At 45.4% G+C, this 23,077-nt stretch overlaps 2 protein-coding genes across 2 annotated transcripts in view; one reads left to right on the top strand and one right to left on the bottom strand.

The window, feature by feature from the left end:
- The window catches only part of LOC311109953 (lipopolysaccharide-responsive and beige-like anchor protein), a gene marked incomplete at its 3' end in the record, with an annotated part of 160,036 nt that overhangs the window by 81,915 nt on the left and 55,044 nt on the right, over nucleotides 1-23,077 (bottom strand). The gene's annotated exons all lie outside the window — the stretch shown is intronic.
- On the top strand, nucleotides 17,835-22,908 carry rps3a (ribosomal protein S3A). The gene is made up of 6 exons (XM_084188439.1): nucleotides 17,835-17,919; nucleotides 18,756-18,859; nucleotides 19,699-19,886; nucleotides 20,713-20,921; nucleotides 21,247-21,356; nucleotides 21,976-22,908. Exons 1-6 carry the CDS (start codon nucleotides 17,858-17,860, stop codon nucleotides 22,101-22,103), a joined length of 801 nt encoding a protein of 266 aa, XP_084044565.1. The 5' UTR covers nucleotides 17,835-17,857; the 3' UTR covers nucleotides 22,104-22,908.

The following is a 23,077-nucleotide window of genomic DNA, read 5'->3' as shown; positions in this document are numbered from 1 at the left end:
GCGAAAATAATTTAGACCAATACACTGAAACGGTGACTGAGTTTATCAGGAACTGTATAGGTGATGTTGTGCCAACTGTGACTATTAAAACCTACCCTAACCAGAAACCGTGGATAGATGGCAGCATTCGCGCAAAACTGAAAGCACGAACCACCGCATTTAACCATGGCAAGGTGACTGGGAATATGGCAGAATACAAACAGTGTAGCTACTCACTCCGCAAGGCAATTAAACTGGCAAAACGTCAGTATAGAGACAAAGTGGAGTCGCAATTCAACGGCTCAGACACGAGACGTATGTGGCAGGGTCTACAGACAATCACGGACTACAAAAGGAAAACCAGTCACATCGCCGACACTGACGTCTCACTTCCAGACAAGCTAAACACTTTCTTTGCCCGCTTTGAGGATAACGACGTGGCCCACTACCAAGGACTGTGGCTTCTCCTTCTCTGTGGCCAACGTGAGTAAGACATTTAAGCATGTTAACCCCCGCAAAGCTGCCGGCCCAGACGGCATCCCTAGCCGCGTCCTCAGAGCATGCGCAGACCAGCTGGCTGGTGTGTTTACAGACATATTAAAATCTCTCCCTTTCCCAGTCTGCTGTTCCCACATGCTTCAAGATGGCCACCATAGTTCCTGTACCCAAGAAAGCAAAGGTAACTGAACTAAATGACTATCGTCCCGTAGCACTCACCTCTGTCATCATGAAGTGCTTTGAGAGTCAAGGATTACCGCCCCAATAGATCCACAGACAATGCAATCGCCATCACACTGCACACTGCCCTATCCCATCTGGACAAGAGGAATACCTATGTAAGAAAGCTGTTCATTCAACACCATAGTACACTCCAAGCTCATCATTAAGCTCGAGGCCCTGGGTCTGAACCCCGCCCTGTGCAGGTAGGAAACTCCCCTTCGCTGATCCTCAACACTGGGGCCCCACAAGGGTGCGTGCTCAGCCCCCTCCTGTACTCCCTGTTCACCCATGACTGCGTGGCCAAGCACACCTCCAACTCAATCATCAAGTTTGCAGACGACACAACAGTAGTAGGCTTGATTACCAACAATGACGAGACCGCCTACAGGGAGGTGGTGAGGGCTCTGGGAGTGTGGTGCCAGGAAAATAACCTCTCACTCAACATCAACAAAACAAAGGAGATTATCGTGGACTTCAGGAAACAGCAGAGGGCACACCCCCCTATCCACATCGACGGGACCACAGTGGAGAAGGTGGAGGCTTCAAGTTCCTTGGCGTACACATCACTGACAAACTGAAATGGTCCACCCACGCAGACAGTGTGGTGAAGAAGGTGCAACAGAGCCTCTTCAACCTCAAGAGGCTGAAGAAATTTGGCTTGGCACCTAAAACCCTCACAAACTTTTACAGATGCACAATTGAGAGCATCCTGTTGGGCTGTATCACCGCCTGGTACGGCAACTGCACCGCCCGCAACCGCAGGGCTCTCCAGAGTGTGGTGCGGTCTGCCGAACGCATTACCGGTGGCAAACTACCCGCCCTCCAAGACACCTACAGCACCCGATGTCACAGGAAGGCCAAATAGATCATTAAGGACATCAACCACCCGAGCCACTGCCTGCTCACCTCACTATCATCCAGAAGGCGAGGTCAGTACATGTGCATCAAAGCTGGGACCGAGAGATTGAAAAACAGCTTCTATCTCAAGGCCATCAGACTGTTAAATAGCCATCACTAGCACATTAGAGGCTGCTGCTGCCTATTGAAATCACTGGCCACTTTAAGAAATGGAACACTAGTCACTTTAATAATGTTTACATATCTTGCACTACTCATCTCATATGTATATACTGTATTCTATTCTATAATATTCTACTATCTTAGTCCATGCCGCTCTGTCATTGCTTGTCCATATATGTATACATTCTTAAATTCCATTCCTTACTAGATTTGTGTGTATTGGGTATATGTTGTCAAATTGTTAGATATTACTCGTTAGATATTACTGCACTATCGGAGATAGAAGCACAAGCATTTCGCTACACCCGCAATAACATCTGCTAAACATGTGTATGTGACAAATAAAATTTGATTTGATTTATTTTAAGTGTTTCTAAAAAATTAATGGTGGAAAAAACTATTGGAAACCATCATCCTGTATGAATAACATGAACAGTGATCATGCCTCACTGGTTGGTTACAAAGCTTTTCCAAGTAATGATTTGTAAAACCAATATAGCATTTCCATCACCATACAAATTCTACAAAGAAAACCGTTAGCCTACACATTTCTAATTACTAGGCTATAGCCTAGTTCCGCATAGCCTACTACACTACTTACCTCATCATGGAAAGTAAATATTATGCACTCAGCTATTGGATCATATAGTAGGCTAGCTAATGAGGTAGCCTAGTCACAATATAGCCTTCATTATAAACATACATTGTGGCCAGGAGGTAGCCTAAGGTGTACCAGAAAGATAGAAAAGGCAGGTTGGTAGACAGAGCTACGTGTAACATGATCCTCTATGGACGGTTTCCAGGGACTATTTAGATTAGAGTGTGGCTTCCGCTAATCAGCTTACCAGGTTGAAGACGGTCTCCACAATGTCCCGGTTGGAAACTTCCCCAACTTCCACCAGACCGGCGAGGACAGCGAATTTCATTTTGATTCCTCGGATAGGGATCCCAGGGTTGAGCGAGACCGCTGCCGCTCCATCACCTTGCCCCGCTGGTCGCCCAGCACCACCAGGCGTCTCCTCGCTAGCCATTGCTACAGGAGGACAGGTGGCGTTAACAGGTAAGGCACCTGTTCACCTCCAAAGACGGTAATGGGATACAGTAAAGTCGGTGAAAGAAAAAAACGATGGTATCCTCTTTCCAGTTATGTCGACAGTCTGGAGGTAAACAACGAAAATATTTCCCTCCCCATTCAAAACAGTTCACAAAATAAGCCTTCGAGTCAACAACATATGTTTTGTAGTCCGCGAGAGGCACAGGCGCACGAGGGCTGGATTTCTAGTCGATGACACCGCGACATTGGAGTTGTCACTACGTTTCCATATAGAACTCCTCTCCCCCGGTCGGAAACTTGATAGGGAGGCGAATGAAATAATGCATCCAAAACTGTTCACTACAATGGACCGGCTTAATAAGATTGGTTCTACAGGCAAGTCGCAGAGACCTTGCCTTTCCTCCCGTTTGTCAAAATTTAAGAGGCACCTGCGACTTTCATTTCTTCACTAGTCCAGCCAGGCTACAGCAGAAGAACTTGCTATTGTCACAGCAGGCTTGACAGGTAGAGCGCTGTCATGAGCAAGAACTCATAAACGTGGCTCAAGTCCGGCAACAGCGCCAGTTGTGCTCGACAAGGGACAGCAGTCGTCCACTCGGTTCTTCCCTAAAAACCGCTAGACTTGTTCAAATTTCTGTGTTAACCCACTTACAGCGCTTTCTCTTCCTGATTTACCCCCTGCTACAGCTCGTCCGCGCCATGACAGTATTATACCAGTATTCTGCCAGCAGCACAGATGATGACGTCATGTTCGTATGGTAATGACGAAACCTTCAAAATAAAAGCCCGCTATTCAAAACATTGCAATGTGCATAACTCATTGAAAATATACGGCCTGCTGCTGGCTGAGTATTTACTGAGTATTTCCCACCCCACTTCAAATCAAATCAAATGCTATTTGTCACATGCGCCGAATACAACAGGTGTAGACCTTACAGTGAAATGTTTACTTACAAGCCCTTAACCAACAATACAGTTTTAAGAAAAAATAACTGTTAAGAAAGTGTTTACTAAATCAACTGAAGTAAACAATAAATCAATAAAATGAAAAATGAAAAAAAGAAGAAGATAGAAACATAACAAATAATTAAAGAGCAGCAATAAAATAACAGTACCGAGGCTATATACAAGGGTACCGGTACAGAGTCAATGTGCTGGGGCACAGGTTAGTGGAGGTAATTGAGGTAGAGGTAAAGTGACTATGCATAGATAATAAACAGAGAGAGTAGCAGCTGTTTATAGTTGGGGTAGCCATTTGGTTAGCTGTTCAGGAGTCTTATGGCTTGGGGGTAGAAGCTGTTAAGAAGCCTTTTGGACCTAGACTTAATGCTCCGGTACCGCCTGGTGTAGAGGTCCTGGATGGCAGGAAGCTTGGCCCCAGTGATGTACTGGGCCGCACGCACTACCCTCTGTAGTGCCTTGCGGTCAGAGGCTGAGCAGTTGCCATACCAGGCGGTGATGCAACCAGTCAGGATGCTCTCGATGGTGCAGCTGTTTACCCGCTGTATGGTAGCAGGGTGGAAGTATTTTCGTGGTAGCAGGGTGGAGATAACTTTTCTACCTGTCTCAGCTAAAGTGGTTATCTCTACAAGCCAATATGGACAGTCTATTACAGTGTACTGTATTGGGTGCTATGGAGGGAGTGGAGAACGAAGCGTTGTTGAATATGTATGACACAGTCCCCCTCCAAAACTAACCATATTCAGTTAGTAGAGACCCTACTCAGCAATTCCCACCCCACTTTAGTGTGACACTCTGGCTCCATGGACTTTGATATATTTGAGCCAGGGTTGTTCATTTTCATTTGTTTGGGTGTATTTCTATGTTGGGGTGTCTAGGTTGTTGATTTCTATGTTTGGTGATTATGCTTGATTAGTCATATGACTCCCAATCGGAGGTAACGAGTGTCAGCTGTCGGCTCGTTATCTCTGATTGGGAGCCATATTTATACTGTGTGGTTTCTCCTTGGTTTTGTGGGTTTTTGTTTCCTTGTTGCTGTTAGTCATTATCAGTATAGAACTTCACTTTCGTCATATTTGGTTTGTTGTTTTGATCGTGGTTTCTTTATAATAAAGTCTACGATGTTCGCTCAACACGCTGCGCTTTGGTCTCCTCCTTTTGACGATCGTGACAGAGAAACCCACCACAAAAAGACCAAGCAGCGTGTCAAGCGGCAACAGGACCTACCTACACAGGATTTATGGACTCCCATAAAGGATTCATGGACATGGGAGGAGATTCTGGATGGTGAGGGGCCTTGGGATCAACCGGGAGAATATCGCCGTCCTCGTGAAGAGCGAGAGGCAGCTAAAGCCGAGAGGCGGCGATATGAGGAGGCAGCACGGAGGCAAGGCTGGAAGCCCGAGAGTACTACCCAAAAATTTCTTGGGGGGGGGCTAGAAGGGAGTGTGGCGAAGTCAGGTAGGAGACCTGCGCCTACTCCCTGGACTGACCGTGGAGAGCGAGAGTACGGGCAGACACCGTGTTACGCAGTAGAGCGCATGGTGTCTCCTGTACGCAGGCATAGCCCGGTTCGGTACATTCCGGCTCCACGTATCGGCCGGGCTAGACTGAGCATTGAGCCAGATGTCATGAGGCCGGCCCCACGCATCCGGTCACCAGTGCGTCTCCTCGGGCCGGCTTACATGGCACCAGCCTTACGCATGGTGTCCCCGGTTCGCCTACATAGCCCGGTGCGGGTTATTCCACCTCCCTGTACTGGTCAGGCGACGGGGAGCAGACAACCAGGTAAGGTTGGTCAGGCTCAGTGCTCAAGGGAGCCAGTACGCCTGCACGGTCCGGTATTTCCGGCACCACCTCCTGTCTCCAGTCCAGTACCACCAGTGCCTACACCACGCACTAAGCCTCCTGTGTGTTCTCCGAGTCCTGTGCGTCCTGTTCCTGCTTCCCGCACTAGCCCTGAGATGCGTGTCCTCAGCCCGGTACCTCCAGTTCCGGCACCACGCATCAGGCCTACGGTGCGTCCCCAGGGTCCAGCATGCCCTGTTGCTTCTCTCCGCACTAGCCCTGAGATGCGTGTCCTCAGCCCGGTACCTCCAGTTCCGGCACCACGCATCAGGCCTACGGTGCGTCCCCAGGGTCCAGCATGCCCTGTTGCTTCTCCCCGCACTAGCCCTGAGATGCGTGTCCTCAGCCCGGTACCTCCTGTTCCGGCACCACGCACCAGGCCTACGATGCGCCTCAGACAGCCAGAGTCTGCCGTCTGCCCAACGGGGCCTGAACTGTCCGTCTGCCCAACGCCGTCTGAACTGTCCGTCTGCCAAGTGCCGCAGGAACTGCCCGTCTGTACTGAGCCTGCAAAGCCGCCCGTCTGCCATGAGCCTTCAGAGCCGTCCGCCAGACCGGAGCCGCTAGAGCTCTCCGCCAGACAGGAGCAGCCAGAGCCTTCCGCCAGACAGGATCAGCCAGAGCCTTCCGCCAGACAGGATCAGCCAGAGCCTTCCGCCAGACAGGATCAGCCAGAGCCGTCCGCCAGACAGGATCAGCCAGAGCCGTCCGCCAGACAGGATCAGCCAGATCCGTCAGCCAGCCATGAGCAGCCAGATCCGTCAGCCAGCCATGAACAGCCAGATCCGTCAGCCAGCCATGAGCAGCCAGATCCGTCAGCCAGCCATGAGCAGCCAGATCCGTCAGCCAGCCATGAGCCGTCCAGCCAGGATCCGCCAGAGCCGTCCGCCAGACAGGATCAGCCAGAGCCGTCCGCCAGACAGGATCAGCCAGAGCCGTCCGCCAGACAGGATCAGCCAGAGCCTTCCGCCAGCCATGAGCAGCCAGATCCGTCAGCCAGCCATGAGCAGCCAGATCCGTCAGCCAGCCATGAGCAGCCAGATCCGTCAGCCAGCCATGAGCAGCCAGATCCGTCAGCCAGCCATGAGCCGTCCAGCCAGGATCCGCCAGAGCCGTCCAGCCAGGATCCGCCAGAGCCGTCCAGCCAGGATCCGCCAGAGCCGTCCAGCCAGGATCCGCCAGAGCCAGCCAGCCAGGATCCGCCAGAGCCAGCCAGCCAGGATCCGCCATTCAGTCCGGAGCTGCCCCTCAGTCCGGTGCTGCCCCTTAGTCAGGTACTGTCCCTTAGTCAGGTGCTGTCCCTTAGCCCGGTGCTGTCCCTTAGCCCGGTGCTGCCCCTTATCCCGGTGCTGCCCCTTATCCCGGTGCTGCCCCTTATCCCGGTGCTGCCCCTTATCCCGGTGCTGCCCCTTATCCCGGTGCTGCCCCTTAGTCCGGTGCTGCCCCTTAGTCCGGTGTTGCCCCTTAGTCCAGGTGGGGTTAGTTGGAGGGTGGTCATTGGGAGGAGGCTACTGAAGCAGGTTGTGACTGTGGTGGGGTGGGGATCACGACCGGGGCCAGAGCCGCCACCGTGGACAGGCGCCCACCCAGACCCTCCCCTAGTCCTTATGTTGGTGCGCCCGGAGTTCGCACCTTTAGGGGGGGGTACTGTGACACTCTGGCTCCATGGACTTTGATATATTTGAGCCAGGGTTGTTCATTTTCATTTGTTTGGGTGTATTTCTATGTTGGGGTGTCTAGGTTGTTGATTTCTATGTTTGGTGATTATGCTTGATTAGTCATATGACTCCCAATCGGAGGTAACGAGTGTCAGCTGTCGGCTCGTTATCTCTGATTGGGAGCCATATTTATACTGTGTGGTTTCTCCTTGGTTTTGTGGGTTTTTGTTTCCTTGTTGCTGTTAGTCATTATCAGTATAGAACTTCACTTTCGTCATATTTGGTTTGTTGTTTTGATCGTGGTTTCTTTATAATAAAGTCTACGATGTTCGCTCAACACGCTGCGCTTTGGTCTCCTCCTTTTGACGATCGTGACATTTAGCTGAGACAGGTAGAAAAGTTCTCCCTACAAGCCAATATGTATCCCATGTACAGTCTATTACCGTGTACTGCATTGGGGGCTATGGAGGGGGCGGAGTGAAAGCCAGCAGCAGGCCGTGCGACACAGTCCACCTCCAAAGCTAACCATTTGGTTAGAGATGTGACTGAGTATTTCCCAACACAGTTTATATGGAACAGGTAGTAATGTGTTTTCATTACAACCCAATAAGTACCGGTTGCCCAGCACAAGAGACCAATTTAAGTTTTGCAGACTCTATTGAGTAATTCCAATAACAAATATTTGTATTTTATTAAAAGTGTATTTCTTTAAATATAGCCTACACAATAGCTTTCAACATTCCAGTATTTGTGTAAACTTTCTAAAGAAATGCTGGTATAAATAATACAATAAAATACGTCAAATTATCAGTAATTTTTTTCAAAGGTAGTTGCAATCCTGTGAAAAACAGTTGTACTGCATTAGTGCAAAAAATCGATATTCCCAAAGTTTAGCAAGTCTTTGAAGGGGGACTCTTATTAATCCGCCATTGTGCTGCCATCATAATATCCTGCTGCTAACAGAACGATAATTTCCTTCTGCTAACAGAACGGTAATGAGTGGAGCATGCGCACTGTGCGCGGAGTGGCTTCGCCAGGTTGTCTCAGGCGTTGATATAAATTAGCTCAATGATCTCATGTGTAGCCCAGGTGGATGGCGCTGTGGACTTGTTCATGCCAGGGACAGAGGGGAGGCTTATAATGCAGGAAACGAGCAGGGCGTCACAAATATTCGGTTCCAAAGGAATAGAGTCCAGTGTACAATTTGCCTCATGTTGCAGCCGGTAGGCCTATAATGCAGAGACGTCTAAAGGAGAGGAAGATACTTGCTCAGGAGTTATCTGCTGCTGTGCACTCAAAGACATACCAGAGCTTTTGCATTATACAAATTGCATATAAAAACTCTAAGGATTAGGCTGTAATAATGGTTGTCAATATAATGTTTATTTTTTCCTATTGGCAGACTTTAGGCATTATCTACCTACATTATGTAACCATGGTTACAGTTGTATAGAAGGGGAGACATATTTGTAAACATGTTTATATTGTTGTTAAAAATAAGACAAAATAATGTCCTGCTGTAAAAAAATAAAAAATAAGTGATATTCACATGAGATATGTAAATTGTGATGTTTCTCTCTGCAGTGCATGCAATGGAACATTGACAGATGTAATGCAACCAGAGGTGATAGAAACCAGACATTAAAGCGATGTGACAGCGATGCTTCTCTTGCCTCTTCCAGTCACTGACCCATGTTGCAAGAAAGGCATTTCACTGTACTTGTGCACGTGACATTAAAACTTGAAACTTGTGTAAGACGTTTATGAGACCAAATAAATACATTGTCAGATAGGTTTCTATTTCATTTAGCCTAGGTATATTGAATAGCCTATGTATGATTGAAATGTAATCAAGGATCAAATGCAATGTATTTGAACAATGATCGTTATTACATTATAAAGATGTGTGTCACCTCTCATCTCCTAGGAGGCTCTGATATAGGGTGACTTAAGTTGCTCAGTGGGATGGCTCCCAGTCCTAGGTTGCATCCCAAATGGCACCATATTCCCTATATAGTGCACTACTTTTGACCAGGACCCATAAGGCTCTTGTCAAAAGGAGTGCACTGTGTGGGGAATAGGGTGCCATTTGGGACGTAGTTCTAGTGCTGTTGCCAAGGATTCAGGCAGCGCCACAATTCTGTTGACCTCACAAGCAGTCCTTCTCCCTGGGGACACTGGGACACAAGGCAGTCAGTTGAGTTCCAGCACCAGACAGAGGTTGCGTCCCAAATGGCACCCTGTTCCTTTTAATGTGCGCTACATTTGACCAGAGCCCTATGGGGAATAGGAGGCTCTGATCAAAAGTAGTGCACTGTAAAGGGAATAGGGTGCCATTTGGGACGTAGTCAAAGTCAAGCTTGGTCTCTGTAGCAGTGACCTGAAATATAAGTGCTTACTACAGTGCAATGCTTTAATTTACATGCAGGCTATGTTGAGTGGGTTCAAGTCAAGACACTTTTGCACTGACTTACCTGAAGTAACCTACAAAATGAAAGTAAGAGAGAGTGTTGATATAGTAACTTATATTTCAAAGTGGGCTGTTGAACTTTAACAAATAATGAGACTGCAACCTTGATGGCGTAAATTAAATAGACATTTAATTTACGCCATTTTCTTTTCTTGTTTTGTCTTTTGTGTTCCACAACGTGTTAATTAATTCAGCTATTCACACAGCTTTGTGCCAAAGTGCTGTCATCTTTTGATTTGATGAACATTCATTATATCCTTCCAAATCAACACCTGAGAGAAAACATTTGAGAACCTTGCTGAACAAATAAAGGCTGCTAAAACCATACAGTACGAACATACTTGACTGTTTTCTTTAAGAAATGTATTCTGCATGAAGCTTGGATTTACTTTGAACCCCACATGGGGCAGATTTGATCAGAAAACTAAGCTGAGTGAAGGCTGTTGCATTATGATGACAAGAGGGAATTACACACGTCTCCCCAGAGACTACCCACTGGGCACAGATGTCAATTCAAGGTCTATTCCACTTTGGTTCAATGTAATTTTGTTGAAATGACGTGGGCAGGGCCGGCTTAATGCAGGGGTTTACCGGGCTGAAGCCCCTGGGCCCAGGCCCGTAGGGGGCCCAAGAAGCAGCAAAATATTTTTTCTTCATTTTTGATAAAAAATGCAAAAACATATATACAGTATATATTAGATATGTAGTATATATTTCTATTTTTTTTTACTGCAACCGCCAACCACAGGAGGATTCAGGAGCCCGCTCTCAATGAGTGTAGACAACCTGCTGCCGCTCTGCTTGTCACGACTTCGGCCGAGGCTGCCTCCCCTCCTTGTTCGGGCAGGCTTCGGTGTTCATCGTCACCGGCTTACTAACCACTGCCGCCCCAATCATCATCACATCATTGTCTCATCTTGTCAATCACACACACCTGGTTCCTATCCCCTGATTAGTCTGTGTATAAGTGTTCCCTCTGCCCCCTTGTCCTTGTGGGTGATTGTTAATTCTGAGAGTATGTAGCTCGGTGGAGCTACTCATAACATTGTGTTGCCAGGGTAGATTTCCCCCCTGTGCCTATGTATTATTGGATTCCGTTACAGTGTAATTGCCAGGGATGTTTGTTTCCCCTGTGCCTGTTTCATTGATCGCTATTGGAGCACATTTGTGTGTCAACGAAGGAATAAACTTCGGTGATTACCCTCCTGCGCCTGACTCCTTTCACCACACTCACCACACCGCTAATCATCAGATGGGGGGAGGAGACGAGGTATGGGGCCCATGTGGGTAACTGGGGGGCCTGCCTTGATTGGGTAACTGATCAATAAAAAACTGCATAATAAATAAATGTGACTGGCCAAGAGGCAAAAAAACAACAACAAAAAAACAATTATGTTATTTTTTTATCCAACCACAGGAGCCCGCTCTCAATGGTCAAAATACCCCAGAGAGCATAATTTAGCCACAGAGGCTCAATAGTAAAAAAAAAAAAACTTTTAAAAAGTGGATTAAATTGTATCAAAAGTGCATACAGGTAACTGCCAAAAATAAAGGAAACACCTACGTAAAGTGTCTTAAAAGGGTGTTGGGTCACCACGAGCTGCCAGAACAGCTTCAATGCACCATGGCATAGATTCTACAAGTGGACTTAAACCATGCCAGGAAAATGCACCCCACACACCATAACATAAATGTTGTATCCCTCGTTTACTCAAGTGTTTCCTTTATTTTGGCAGTTACCGGTTGCCTACAGTCGGGAAGGCCACAATTTGGGCAGCATGCACGCCAAATATACAGCTTGTTGCGTTGTGGCCATAGAAATATAATCCATAGATGGGATTTGGAACCTCTTACCCTGGCAATTTGAGTGTTAAACTCATGGGTACACTAGGCTGCCAGTCCTGATTTAAATGGGAACTGCCATCTATGGATTATATTCCTATGGTTGGTTGCGGCTGGCTGTTTTCCTTTTGCACATTTCCAAATACAATCACGGGAAAAACGTAGTTTGGAAAGCAAACGCCTACCGCTGAAAAGAGAAGACTAATCTGTCTGTAGAACTAATAGAAGAAGAAAGAAATCCTCGGGCCTATGATTTCTTAATCCGGCCCTGGATGTGGAAACAACGTGATTCAACCAGTGTGTGCCTTTCTGAATAGGAGGCTGATTTTTAGCAGCATGCTACAGAAGGTGGGCAATATGGCAGGCAATCAAGATAACGTTTTTGGAGGCATGTTGTGAGAGAAGAGGATGCTGCACCTCTCTTGACTTGGATGTTGACTTCAACCAGGTGAGAAGGTCAAAACGTTTTCAGTGACAAGAGTAAGAACTTTTTGGGTGCCTGTTGATTTTAAAGCCAGGTGAGGGGTTCAAAACGTTTTTGAGTGACAAGATAAGAACTTAGTCCATGTTGGATGCTTGTTGAGCTTTAAAGACCCTCACTTCCATTCTCCTGATCAGGGATTATCCCTGACAAGGAGATGACAGGAATGTTATTAATTCTATTTAAATTCATCTTCACTAAGTGTTAGAATATGTCTCTAACACGCACATTCACAGACTCATTTAGACCATGTATATGATGTATATATGCTGTACATTTGAGGATTTGGCCGAATGTGGCCTCACCAACATTAGGAATAATGTGGAGCATTAAAGGGTACCTTTCAGATACTGTATACAATCTCAGAAAAAAAGGTGCTATCTAGAACCAAAAAGGGTTCTTCGGCTGTCCCAATAAGAGAACCCTTTGAATAACCTTTTTTACTTCCATTTAGAACTCTTTTGGGTTCCATGTAGAACCCTGTCCACAGAGGGTTCTACATGGGGACAGCCAAATAACCCTTTTGGAACCCTTTTGTCTAAGAGTGTAGAGACAATGTAGGTCTAGAATGAATTTATGTCCAAGTTTACATTGTCAACAGGCTCAGCCCATCTAGGCATCATCCCTAACCCTGTATTGACACCGTTGTATCAGTGTCCTAATAACGGGAGGAGGCAAGACACACCTACATGGAATGTTAATGGTTTGACTTTCAGGTTCAACCGGTTTTCTTCATTAAATGTTCACCTGTTGGTTCAATAATACAGCATGTTAGGACTGACTGTCACACAGTGTACTTGGCTGACTGAAAAGAGTGTAGTTCAGTACAGAGTACTGAGTAATACACATGCATATATAGTTTAACATAATAACATGCATATAACATATATTTTAACATAATAACATGCATATAAGATATAGTTTAACATAATAACATGCATATAACATATAGTTTAACATAATAACGTGCATATAACATATAGTTTAACATAATAACATGCATATAACATATCGTTTAACATAAAAGCATATAGTTTAACATAATAACATGCATTACATTTACATTTACATCATTTAGCAGACGCTATTATCCAGAGCGACTTACAAATTGTTGCATTCAACTTATGATAGCCAGTGGGACAACCACTTTTTTTTTCTTTTTTTTATGGGGGGTGGGGGAAGAAGGATTACTTTATACTATTCAAGGTATTCCTTAAAGAGGTAGGGTTTCAAGTGTCTCCGGAAGGTGGTCAGTGACTCCGCTGTCCTGGCGTCGTGGGGGAGCTTGTTCCACCATTGGGGTGCCAGAGCAGCGAATAGCTTTGACTGGGCTGAGCGGGAACTGTGCTTGCGTAGAGGTAGGGGAGCTAGCAGGCCAGAGGTGGATGAACGTAGTGCCCTCGTTTGGGTGTAGGGTCTGATCAGAGCCTGAAGGTAAGGAGGTGCCGTTCCCCTCACAGCTCCGTAGGCAAGCACCATGGTCTTGTAGTAGATGCGAGCCTCAACTGGAAGCCAGTGGAGTGTGCGGAGGAGCGGGGTGACATGAGAGAACATGGGAAGGTTGAACACCAGACGGGCTGCAGCGTTCTGGATAAGTTATAGGGGTTTAATGGCACAGGCAGGGAGCCCAGCCAACAGCGAGTTGCAGTAATCCAGACGGGAGATGACAAGTGCCTGGATTAGGACCTGTGCCGCTTTCTGTGTAAGGTAGGGTTGTACTCTGCGAATGTTATAGAGCATGAACCTGCAGGATCTGGTCACCGCTTTGATGTTAGCGGAGAACTACAGGGTGTTGTCCAGGGTCACGCCAAGGTTCTTTTCACTCTGGGAGGAGGACACAATGGCGTTGTCAACCGTGATGGCGAGATCATGGAGCGGGCAGTCCTTCTCCGGGAGGAAGAGCAGCTCCGTCTTGCCGAGGTTCAGCTTGAGGTGGTGATCCAACATCCACACTGATATGTCTGCCAGACATGCAGAGATGCGATTCACCACCTGGTTATCAGAAGGGGGAAAGGAGAAAATTAATTGTGTGTCGTCTGCGTAGCAATGATAGGAGAGACCATGTGAGGATATGACAGAGCCAAGTGACTTGGTGTATAGAGAGAATAGGAGAGGGCCTAGAACTGAGCCCTGGGGGACACCAGTGGTGAGAGCACGTGGTGTGGAGACAGATTCTCGCCACGCCACCTGGTAGGAGCGACCTGTCAGGTAGGACGCAATCCAAGAGTGAGCAGCGCCGGAGATGCCCAACTCGGAGAGGGTGGAGAGGAGGATCTGATGGTTCAAAGTATCAAAGGCAGCGGATAGGTCTAGAAGGATAAGAGCAGAGGAGAGAGAGTTAGCTTTAGCAGTGCGGAGAGCCTCCGTGACACAGAGAAGTTGAATGACCAGTCTTGAAACCTGACTGGTTTGGATCAAGAAAGTAATTCTGAGAGAGATAGCAGGAGAGTTGGCTAGAGACGGCACGCTCATTAGTTTTGGAGAGAAAAGAAAGAAGGGATACTGGTCTGTAGTTGTTGACATCGGAGGGATCGAGTGTAGGTTTTTTGAGGAGGGGTGCAACTCTCGCTCTCTTGAAGACGGAAGGGACATGGCCAGCGGTCAAGGATGAGTTGATGAGCGAGGTAAGGTAAGGGAGAAGGTCTCCGGAAATGGTCTGGAGAAGAGAGGAGGGGATAGGGTCAAGCGGGCAGGTTGTTTGGCGGCTGGCCGTCACAAGTCGCAAGATTTCATCTGGAGAGAGAGGGGAGAAAGAAGTCAAAGCATAGGGTAGGGCAGTGTGAGCAGGACCAGCGATGTCATTTGACTTAATAAATGAGGATCGGATGTCGTCAACCTTCTTTTCACAATGGTTGACGAAGTCATCCACAGAGAGGGAGGAGGGAGGGGGAGGAGGATTCAGCAGGGAGGAGAAAGTGGCAAAGAGCATCCTAGGATTAGAGGCAGAGGCTTGAAATTTAAAAAGAGGTGGAAAGTGGCTTTAGCAGCGGAAACTGAGGAAGAGAATGTAGAGAGGAGGGAGTGAAAAGATGACAGGTCTGCAGGGAGTCTATAGTTTAACATAATAACATGCATATAACATATAGTTGAACATAATAACATATAGTTTAACATAATAACATGCATATAACATATCGTTTAACATAATCATATACAGTGCATTCGGAAAGTATTCAGCCCCTTGACTTTTTCCACATTACAGCCTTATTCTAAAACGATTAAATTGTTATTTACCTCATCAATCTACACATAATACCTCATAATGATGAAGCAAAAACAGGTTTTTAGATTTTTTGGCACATTTATAAAAAATAAAAAAACGGAAATATCACATTTACATAAGTATTCAGACCCTTTACTCAGTACTTTGTTGAAGCACCTTTGCCAGCGATTACATCCTCGAGACTTCTTGGGTATGACGCTACAAGCTTGGCACACCTGTATTTGGGGAGTTTCTCCCATTCTTCTCTGCAGATCCTCTCAAGCTCTGTCAGGTTGGATGGGGAGTGTTGCTGCACAGCTATTTTCAGGTCTCTCCAGAGATGTTCGATCAGGTTCAAGTCCGGGCTCTGGCTGGGCCTCTCAAGGACATTCAGAGACTTGTCCCGAAGCCAGTCCTGCGTTGTCTTGGCTGTGTGCTTAGGGTCGTTGTCCTGTTGGAAGGTAAACCTTCGCCACAGTCGGAGGTCCTGAGCGCTCTGGAGCAGGTTTTCATCAAGGATCTCTCTGTACTTTGCTCTGTTCATCTTTCCCTCGATCCTGACTTGTCTCCCAGTTCCTGCTGCTGAAAAACATCCCCACAGCATGATGCTGCCACCACCATGCTTCACCGTAGGGATGGTGCCAGGTTTCCTCCAGACGTGACACTTGGCATTCAGGCCAAAGAGTTCAATCTTGGTTTCATCAGACCAGAGAATCTTGTTTCTCATGGTCTGAGAGTCCTTTAGGTGCCTTTTGGCAACTCCAAGCGGGCTGTCATGTGCCTTTTACTGAGGAGTGGCTTCTGTCTGGCCACTCTAACATAAAGGCCTGATTGGTGGAGTGCTGCAGAGATGGTTGTCCTTCTGGAAGATTCTCCCATCTCCACAGAGGAACTCTGGAACTCTGTCAGAGTTACCATAAGGTTCTTGGTCACCTCCCTGACCAAGGCCCTTCTCCTACGATTGCTCAGTTTGGCCGGGTGGCCAGCTCTAGGAAGACTTTTGGTGGTTCCAAACTTCTTCCATTTAAGAATGATGGAGGTCACTGTGTTCTTGGGTCCTTCAATGCTGCAGAAATATTTTGTTACCCTTCCCCAGATCTGTGCCTCGACACAATCCTGTCTCGGAGCTCTATGGACAATTCCTTTGACCTCATGGCTTGGTATTTGCTCTGACATGCACTGTCAACTGTGGGACCTTATACAGACAGGTGTGTCTTTCCAAATCATGTCCAATTAATTGAATTTACCACAGGTGGACTCCAATCAAGTTGTAGAAACACCTCAAGGATGATCAATGGAAACAGGATGCACCTGAGCTCAATTTGAAGTCTCATAGCAAAGGGTCTGAATACAGTTTTTTATTTGTAATACATTTGCAAAAATTTCTAAAAACCTGTTTTCGCTTTGTCATGATGGGGTATTGTGTATAGATTGATGAGGATTATTATTATTTTTAATCAATTTTAGAATAATGCTGTAACGTAACAACATTTAGAAAAAAGGAAGGGGTCTGAATACTTTCAGAATGCACTGTACATGTGAATAGTTAAGTCAGTGTTTCCCAAAAGCCACGGGATGCATATTTTTTTTTTTTTCCCTAGCACTACACATCTGATTCAAATAATCAACTCATCATTAAGCTTTGATTATTTTAATAATCAGTGTAGTGCTAGGGCAAAAACCAAAACGTGCACCCCCTATTTTCTCGTAATTCAGGTGAATAGTCTTTCCTTCATCATGAATATGTGAGTGAATATTTCTGTTGAAGTTATTTCAGTTATTATGGGTCTGCTCATATGACTGCTCATTTCTCCACAGACAGCGACAGTAAGTTGAATTTTGTGAATTTATGAAAGTGTTGATTTAGTAAAAACTAGTGACTGATCTCATATTACATTTTACATTTTAGTCATTTAGCAGACGCTCTTATCCAGAGCGACTTACATGAGCAATTAGGGTTAAGTGCCTTGCTCAAGGGCACATCGACAGATTTTTCACCTAGTCGGCTCGGGGATTAGAACCAGCGACCTTTCGGTTACTGGCACAACGCTCTTACCCACTAAGCTACCTGCCGCCCTTGATACGTTGTTGATACGTTGATACATATCTATTTTATACTCAGTTACATGTTTATGCATATATTAATTCATTCTGGAACATACATTTATATTATTATAAATAATATATGAATTATAGAATATTATTATTTATTTATTTGCAGCCTTTCATACAAACCACAAAATATGCGTCAGACTGAATGTCAATAATTTATGTAAGTGTATGAACTGAGCTATCTGTCAAAGTGGGTGTGTTAATTTGTTTATTTGGATCTGCATTAGCTCTTGCAAAGTGGATACAGTAGGATCAGGATAGAAATAACAATATTGTAGCATAACAATACTATATCATTCAATGTAGCAAACACTTCCTGCATTTGTCAAATGTTGTTACAACGTATCAAAGAATGGACTGCGATATCACGCTAGGCCAGTAGATGACGACAACGTGTTAGTTTTGAGGTCTCAACATATCGCGAGTCGCGAGATGTGAGAAATCTCAGCTCGGGTCTCTTTAACACTCGCGATAATTCCTATTTCCTTCTCTTTCACTCCCTGTAGCCAACATGGCAGTCGGCAAGAATAAGAGGCTGACCAAAGGCGGCAAAAAAGGTGCCAAAAAGAAGATGTAAGTAATGCAATTCATCCATTAAATCATGCAATACACACTATCGAGTTCAGGTTTGTGACTTTCAATTTGAAAATGTGAAGGATGAAGTAGATTTTGACTGGATGCCCTTAGGCCGGTCACCGTTGCTAATCTGCTAGGCTCACCGCGCATTCTGTGTTCATTAGATGACAAGAGTTTGTGCATAAGCGACACTGAACTGTTATGTTAGAGACGGTCAAAGTCATTCCACAGGCTGCATATAGTGAAGCATTTATATAAATGTGCCGAAATGCACAAATTGCCTGTAATCTAGAAACATCGCCTGTGTAGCAAGCTGCCTAACTTCATGTAGTTACGGTGGCTAACAAGATGGCAGACATGTCCACGTTATGTTCACGTATGGCTAACGTTAGCTAGCTGAAGTGTTTTCTACGAAATGGTGTGGTCAAACAAATTAATGAATTGTAGCCAAGCCAGCCAGGGCTACATGTGCGTGGTGCCAACCCTTCAGTCGTTAGCGAGAAAAGGCTCATTTGTCAGATGAGATGTGAGCTTCTGCTATTTAGTCAGCCAGTTACCTGGGCCCTACATTAATAGCTAGCTATGCTATCCCAGTCATGTTTTATTGATTATTCAGGTGCCCGTTGAATTTCCACGTTTGATTGTACTGGAAGTTGACGTTCATACAATGCCAGAATCATTGTCAAATACTATCTTAGCTAGGTAGCCCTTTGGTTTCACCTAAACAATACTGTAACCTTCGTTTATTCAGCTAGCTACATAGGCCTGTCGTCAAAGCAACTAAACACATTAACAGAACTGATATTGACCACACTACTTTCTCTATCCCCCAGTGTCGACCCATTCTCCAAGAAGGACTGGTATGATGTCAAGGCACCCGCAATGTTCAACATCCGCAACATTGGCAAGACATTGGTCTCCAGGACTCAGGGAACCAGTACGTTTGCTTTTCCTACATACAAATGGAGCAACACATGGTTCAGTGGTGATGGCTACCAGTTTGAAGACTAGCATTGAACAAACTAACTGTAGACAGAACCACATGGTTCTGTGGAGTTATAGCGCAGTTTGGAAACTGGGAGTTGACTAAAGTGATGTGACTGGAATGCTAACTTTTAACCTTTTACTGTAACCAGCTAGCTAGGTAGCCTAATTCAACTAGCTATGGGACACAACTTCGGGAGTCTATATATTGGTTGGACTCCCTGAGTTGTGCATCGTTCTGGTGTATGGTGACTGATAATAACCCTACCACAGCGGGCTGGCATTAGACCACACATTTCATGCAAGACTTCCTACCACAAAATCTACCACTTTACATAGCAGGAATATGGTGCTGTTCGGACAAAGGTTGGATTCTGATGTTTATTTAATAGAACACATTTCACTCTACATCTGGTAAGTAGAGATTATACATATGCGTGTGTTAGGATGTCTTTTTGTGATGCTGGCTATATTGTGATTGGGTTATATTCTGTCAGCATACACCAGAACGATTCACAACTCGGGGAGTCCAACTATTACACTCCTGAAGATGTCAGTTAAATTCAACATGGGTTTGTTGGTCAGTAATGTCCCTTTTGAGTTTTTCCGCTTTTAAAATTGTCTCATCTTGTCCGTTTTGTTTGTACCGTACTTAACACAATGGGAATGCATGATGACAAATTGTTCCGGCCCAATGATGGTCACTGATAAAGATATCCGCTGTTCCCTGCCTTGGTCTCCATTCCCCTCACTGTGTCCCACATCAACTAACCCAACTGTTTGTTCTACTAGGAATCGCCTCCGATGGTCTGAAGGGACGTGTGTTCGAGGTGAGCCTTGCTGACCTGCAGAACGATGAGGTGGCCTTCCGCAAGTTCAAGCTGATCTCAGAAGACGTGCAGGGCAAGAACTGCCTGACTAACTTCCACGGCATGGACCTGACCCGTGACAAGATGTGCTCCATGGTCAAGAAGTGGCAGGTGAGGATGGAGCACAGCTGGATTTGTGGAGATTGCATTGTAGTTTTGATGATATGCATTTATAAACACAATACAAAATGTATGGATATGGGTCATACTGTCATTACATTTACATTTACATTTTAGTCATTTAGCAGATGCTCTTATCCAGAGCGACTTACAGGAGCAATTAGGGTTAAGTGCCTTGCTCAAGGGCACATTTACGTCATTTAGCAGACGCTCTTATCCAGAGCGACTCACCAATTGGTGCGTTCACCCTATAGCCAGTGGGAAAGGTGCAATATGCAGAAATCATTCCGCCATTTCCGCTAAAATTCTAATAGTTTCAGTTTGTGACGAAACAACCAGTCATTTTGTAAAGAATCATTGTACCATCTAAACTGCTGTGAAATCTTTTCCATAACCAAAAATCAGGTGTTTGAAGCTGGTGTACAAAAGTAAAGAATGCAGAACTTAACAGGAAGCATAGGAGATAAACTCATATAGAACAGATCTACCGCTTCTTTTCTTATTGTTGCTTTAAATGAGAATGGGAGCTATAACTCACATTTCTGTGACTTTGGTCGGGTCGGCCAAAAGGGGACATATTGCAACTTTAAGCTGAAAGGCGCTGCCTTTCCGCGATAGTTTGTTTCTCAGAACATGTGGAATGTGAACCACAATTTCAACATTGTACCCTAATACTGTCACACCACAAAGTGATATACCATTATGGGTCATCTCAACACTGAATTAACCTCTGACCTGTAATGTTATTGATCACATGTTGGGCCCAATGTACCCAAAACTATATTAATTTACCTTTATCCTGCCCCCCCACCGCCAGACCATGATTGAGGCCCATGTGGACGTGAAGACCACCGACGGCTACCTCCTGCGTCTGTTCTGCGTTGGCTTCACAAAGAAGCGCACCAACCAGATCAGGAAGACGTCGTACGCCCAGCATCAGCAGGTCCGTCAGATCAGGAAGAAGATGATGGAGATCATGACCCGTGAGGTCCAGACTAACGACCTGAAGGAAGTCGTCAACAAGCTGTAAGGATGCTCTTCCTCCTGATGCTGGTTCGGCACTCTGTTGGGAAGATGTGGTCCATGTGAAATGCATCATGGAGAGCATGTATGGACATGCATATTAGTTGGCCGTTTGATGAAGCAAATTATTTATTGCAAAAATTGTTGCAAGTTCGGAACACTTTTACTGCATCTGAAATTGTGGACAGTTAAGTTTCAATGTCTGAATAAGTTGAATGGCTTTCAATGAAGGTAGCCAGTAAATTTAACTAGAGCTCCCAGCCTGTCATTCAGTCAGTAGCCAAGCCAGGTTTTCTGTTACTGATTAACTTTTCCCTTTGTTCTCTAGGATCCCTGACTCTGTTGGCAAGGACATTGAGAAGGCCTGCCAGTCCATCTACCCCCTCCACGATGTCTACGTCAGGAAGGTTAAGATGCTGAAGAAGCCCAAGTTTGAGTGTAAGTCACCTTTAACCTCAAACCTATCCTGCCCCTTGAGGCGTTGCAGTCCGACTGAACGTGTCGAGCCTGTGTCATAAGGGGCGGAGAGTGAAAGGGTTATGTCTACGCCGAGGACCTAGAACGGTGGGTACTTGGAGTGATCATAGCTCCGACAGATGGCACAATACTAGACAATGGATTGTGTAAAATAAAGACTTCAGGATCTTTGTCATAAACTTACCATGCATTAGAAGGACCTCCAAAAATACAACCTTAACCTAAAATACCCAGGGTTAATAAAGGTCCCCTTTAACATTGAGCTAGGTTTAATCATGACCACAGTAATGTCCCCCTCCCCAGCATCTGGCAGCAATCATATGGTATTCCAGTGAGATGACTCCACACTTGTTTCTGTGCGACATGATTGTATCCTAACATATGCTGTTATGGCTGTTTACACAGGCAGCCCAATTCTGATATTTTGCCCAATTATTGGCATAAAGATCAGAATTAGGCTTTGTAAATGCAGCCTAGCATACTAATTTTTCCTAAGTGACTTATCCAGTGTGGTTTTCTCTAAACGGCCTGTTGAATTGTACTCTGGCATTGTGCTGAGATTATTCTTGTCTCCTTACAGTGGGCAAACTGATGGAGCTCCACGGTGAGGGTGGTGGCAGCAGTGCAGCCAAGCCCTCAGGGGACGACACCGGGGCGAAGGTTGATAGGGCCGACGGCTACGAGCCCCCCATCCAGGAGACCGTTTAAACACCCTCTGACAGATTTAATAAAAAATGTAAATGAGACTGCAAACTGTTGTCTTCTGTTAATGGGATGGATGTTTAGTAATGTATTTTGTATAGAGCTTTTCTTTTTAGGCCGACAAAGCATTTATGGTTACTATTAATACTGAACAAAAATAAACGCAACAATTTCAAAGATTTTATGGAGTTCCTATAAGGAAATCAGTAAATTGAAATACTCGTTAGGCTGTTATCTATGGATTTGAAATGACTTTGCAGGGGTGTGGGCCTGGGAGGGCATAGGCCCACCCACTTGGCAGCCAGGCCCAGCCAATTAGAATTTGTTTTCCCCACAACGGCTTTATTACACAGACAAATTCTATAAAGACGGAGACGGCTTTATTTCAGCTACTGAGACATGGGACCAACACGTTGCATTTATTTTTGTTCAGTGTAGTATTTTATGCTGTAATGTTACCATGGCACTCATGCTCAACGATTAAGATTCAAAGGTGTCAATTACATTGTATTGCAATATTATAGGATAATGTAATTGACTACCATATGGAGGTAAAATAAGCCCTTTTCAGTATTGTAGTTTTCGGTACTGTAAAAACAAGCAGACTTCTCGGGCCTACGATGTGGTGTCTTTTCTGTCCTCAGGAAAAAATCTTGGTGTAAAATGTGTATCCCAAAAGGCTTTAAATAAGGTCTGGTGTCCTTTACCTTAAACACATCTTGAAAGGGAATTTTGTGGATGTAGGCATTTTTGCCATATCCCCGGTGTTATCAACTTCCGAGAAATAAGCCATAAAATATTTCATCTTTCATTTGTCTTAAATTCTTTTGTATTTCAGATTTGTCCCTGATCACGTTCCATCCTTTTTGTCATAATTCTCCATTCAAGAAAAACCCCTTCCTACATTGACGCCACATTCAGGAAGTGTCCATTTATTTGGTTGGAAAACAATGGTGCCAAGCTAAATATAAACGCTCAGT

This window comes from Coregonus lavaretus (assembly GCF_964263955.1).
Source record: "Coregonus lavaretus genome assembly, contig: SUPER_35_unloc_1, whole genome shotgun sequence".
Taxonomy (NCBI): Eukaryota; Metazoa; Chordata; class Actinopteri; order Salmoniformes; family Salmonidae; genus Coregonus; species Coregonus lavaretus.
Note: the sequence above shows the minus strand (reverse complement) of the source record. Positions and strands in the feature narration are given on the sequence as shown.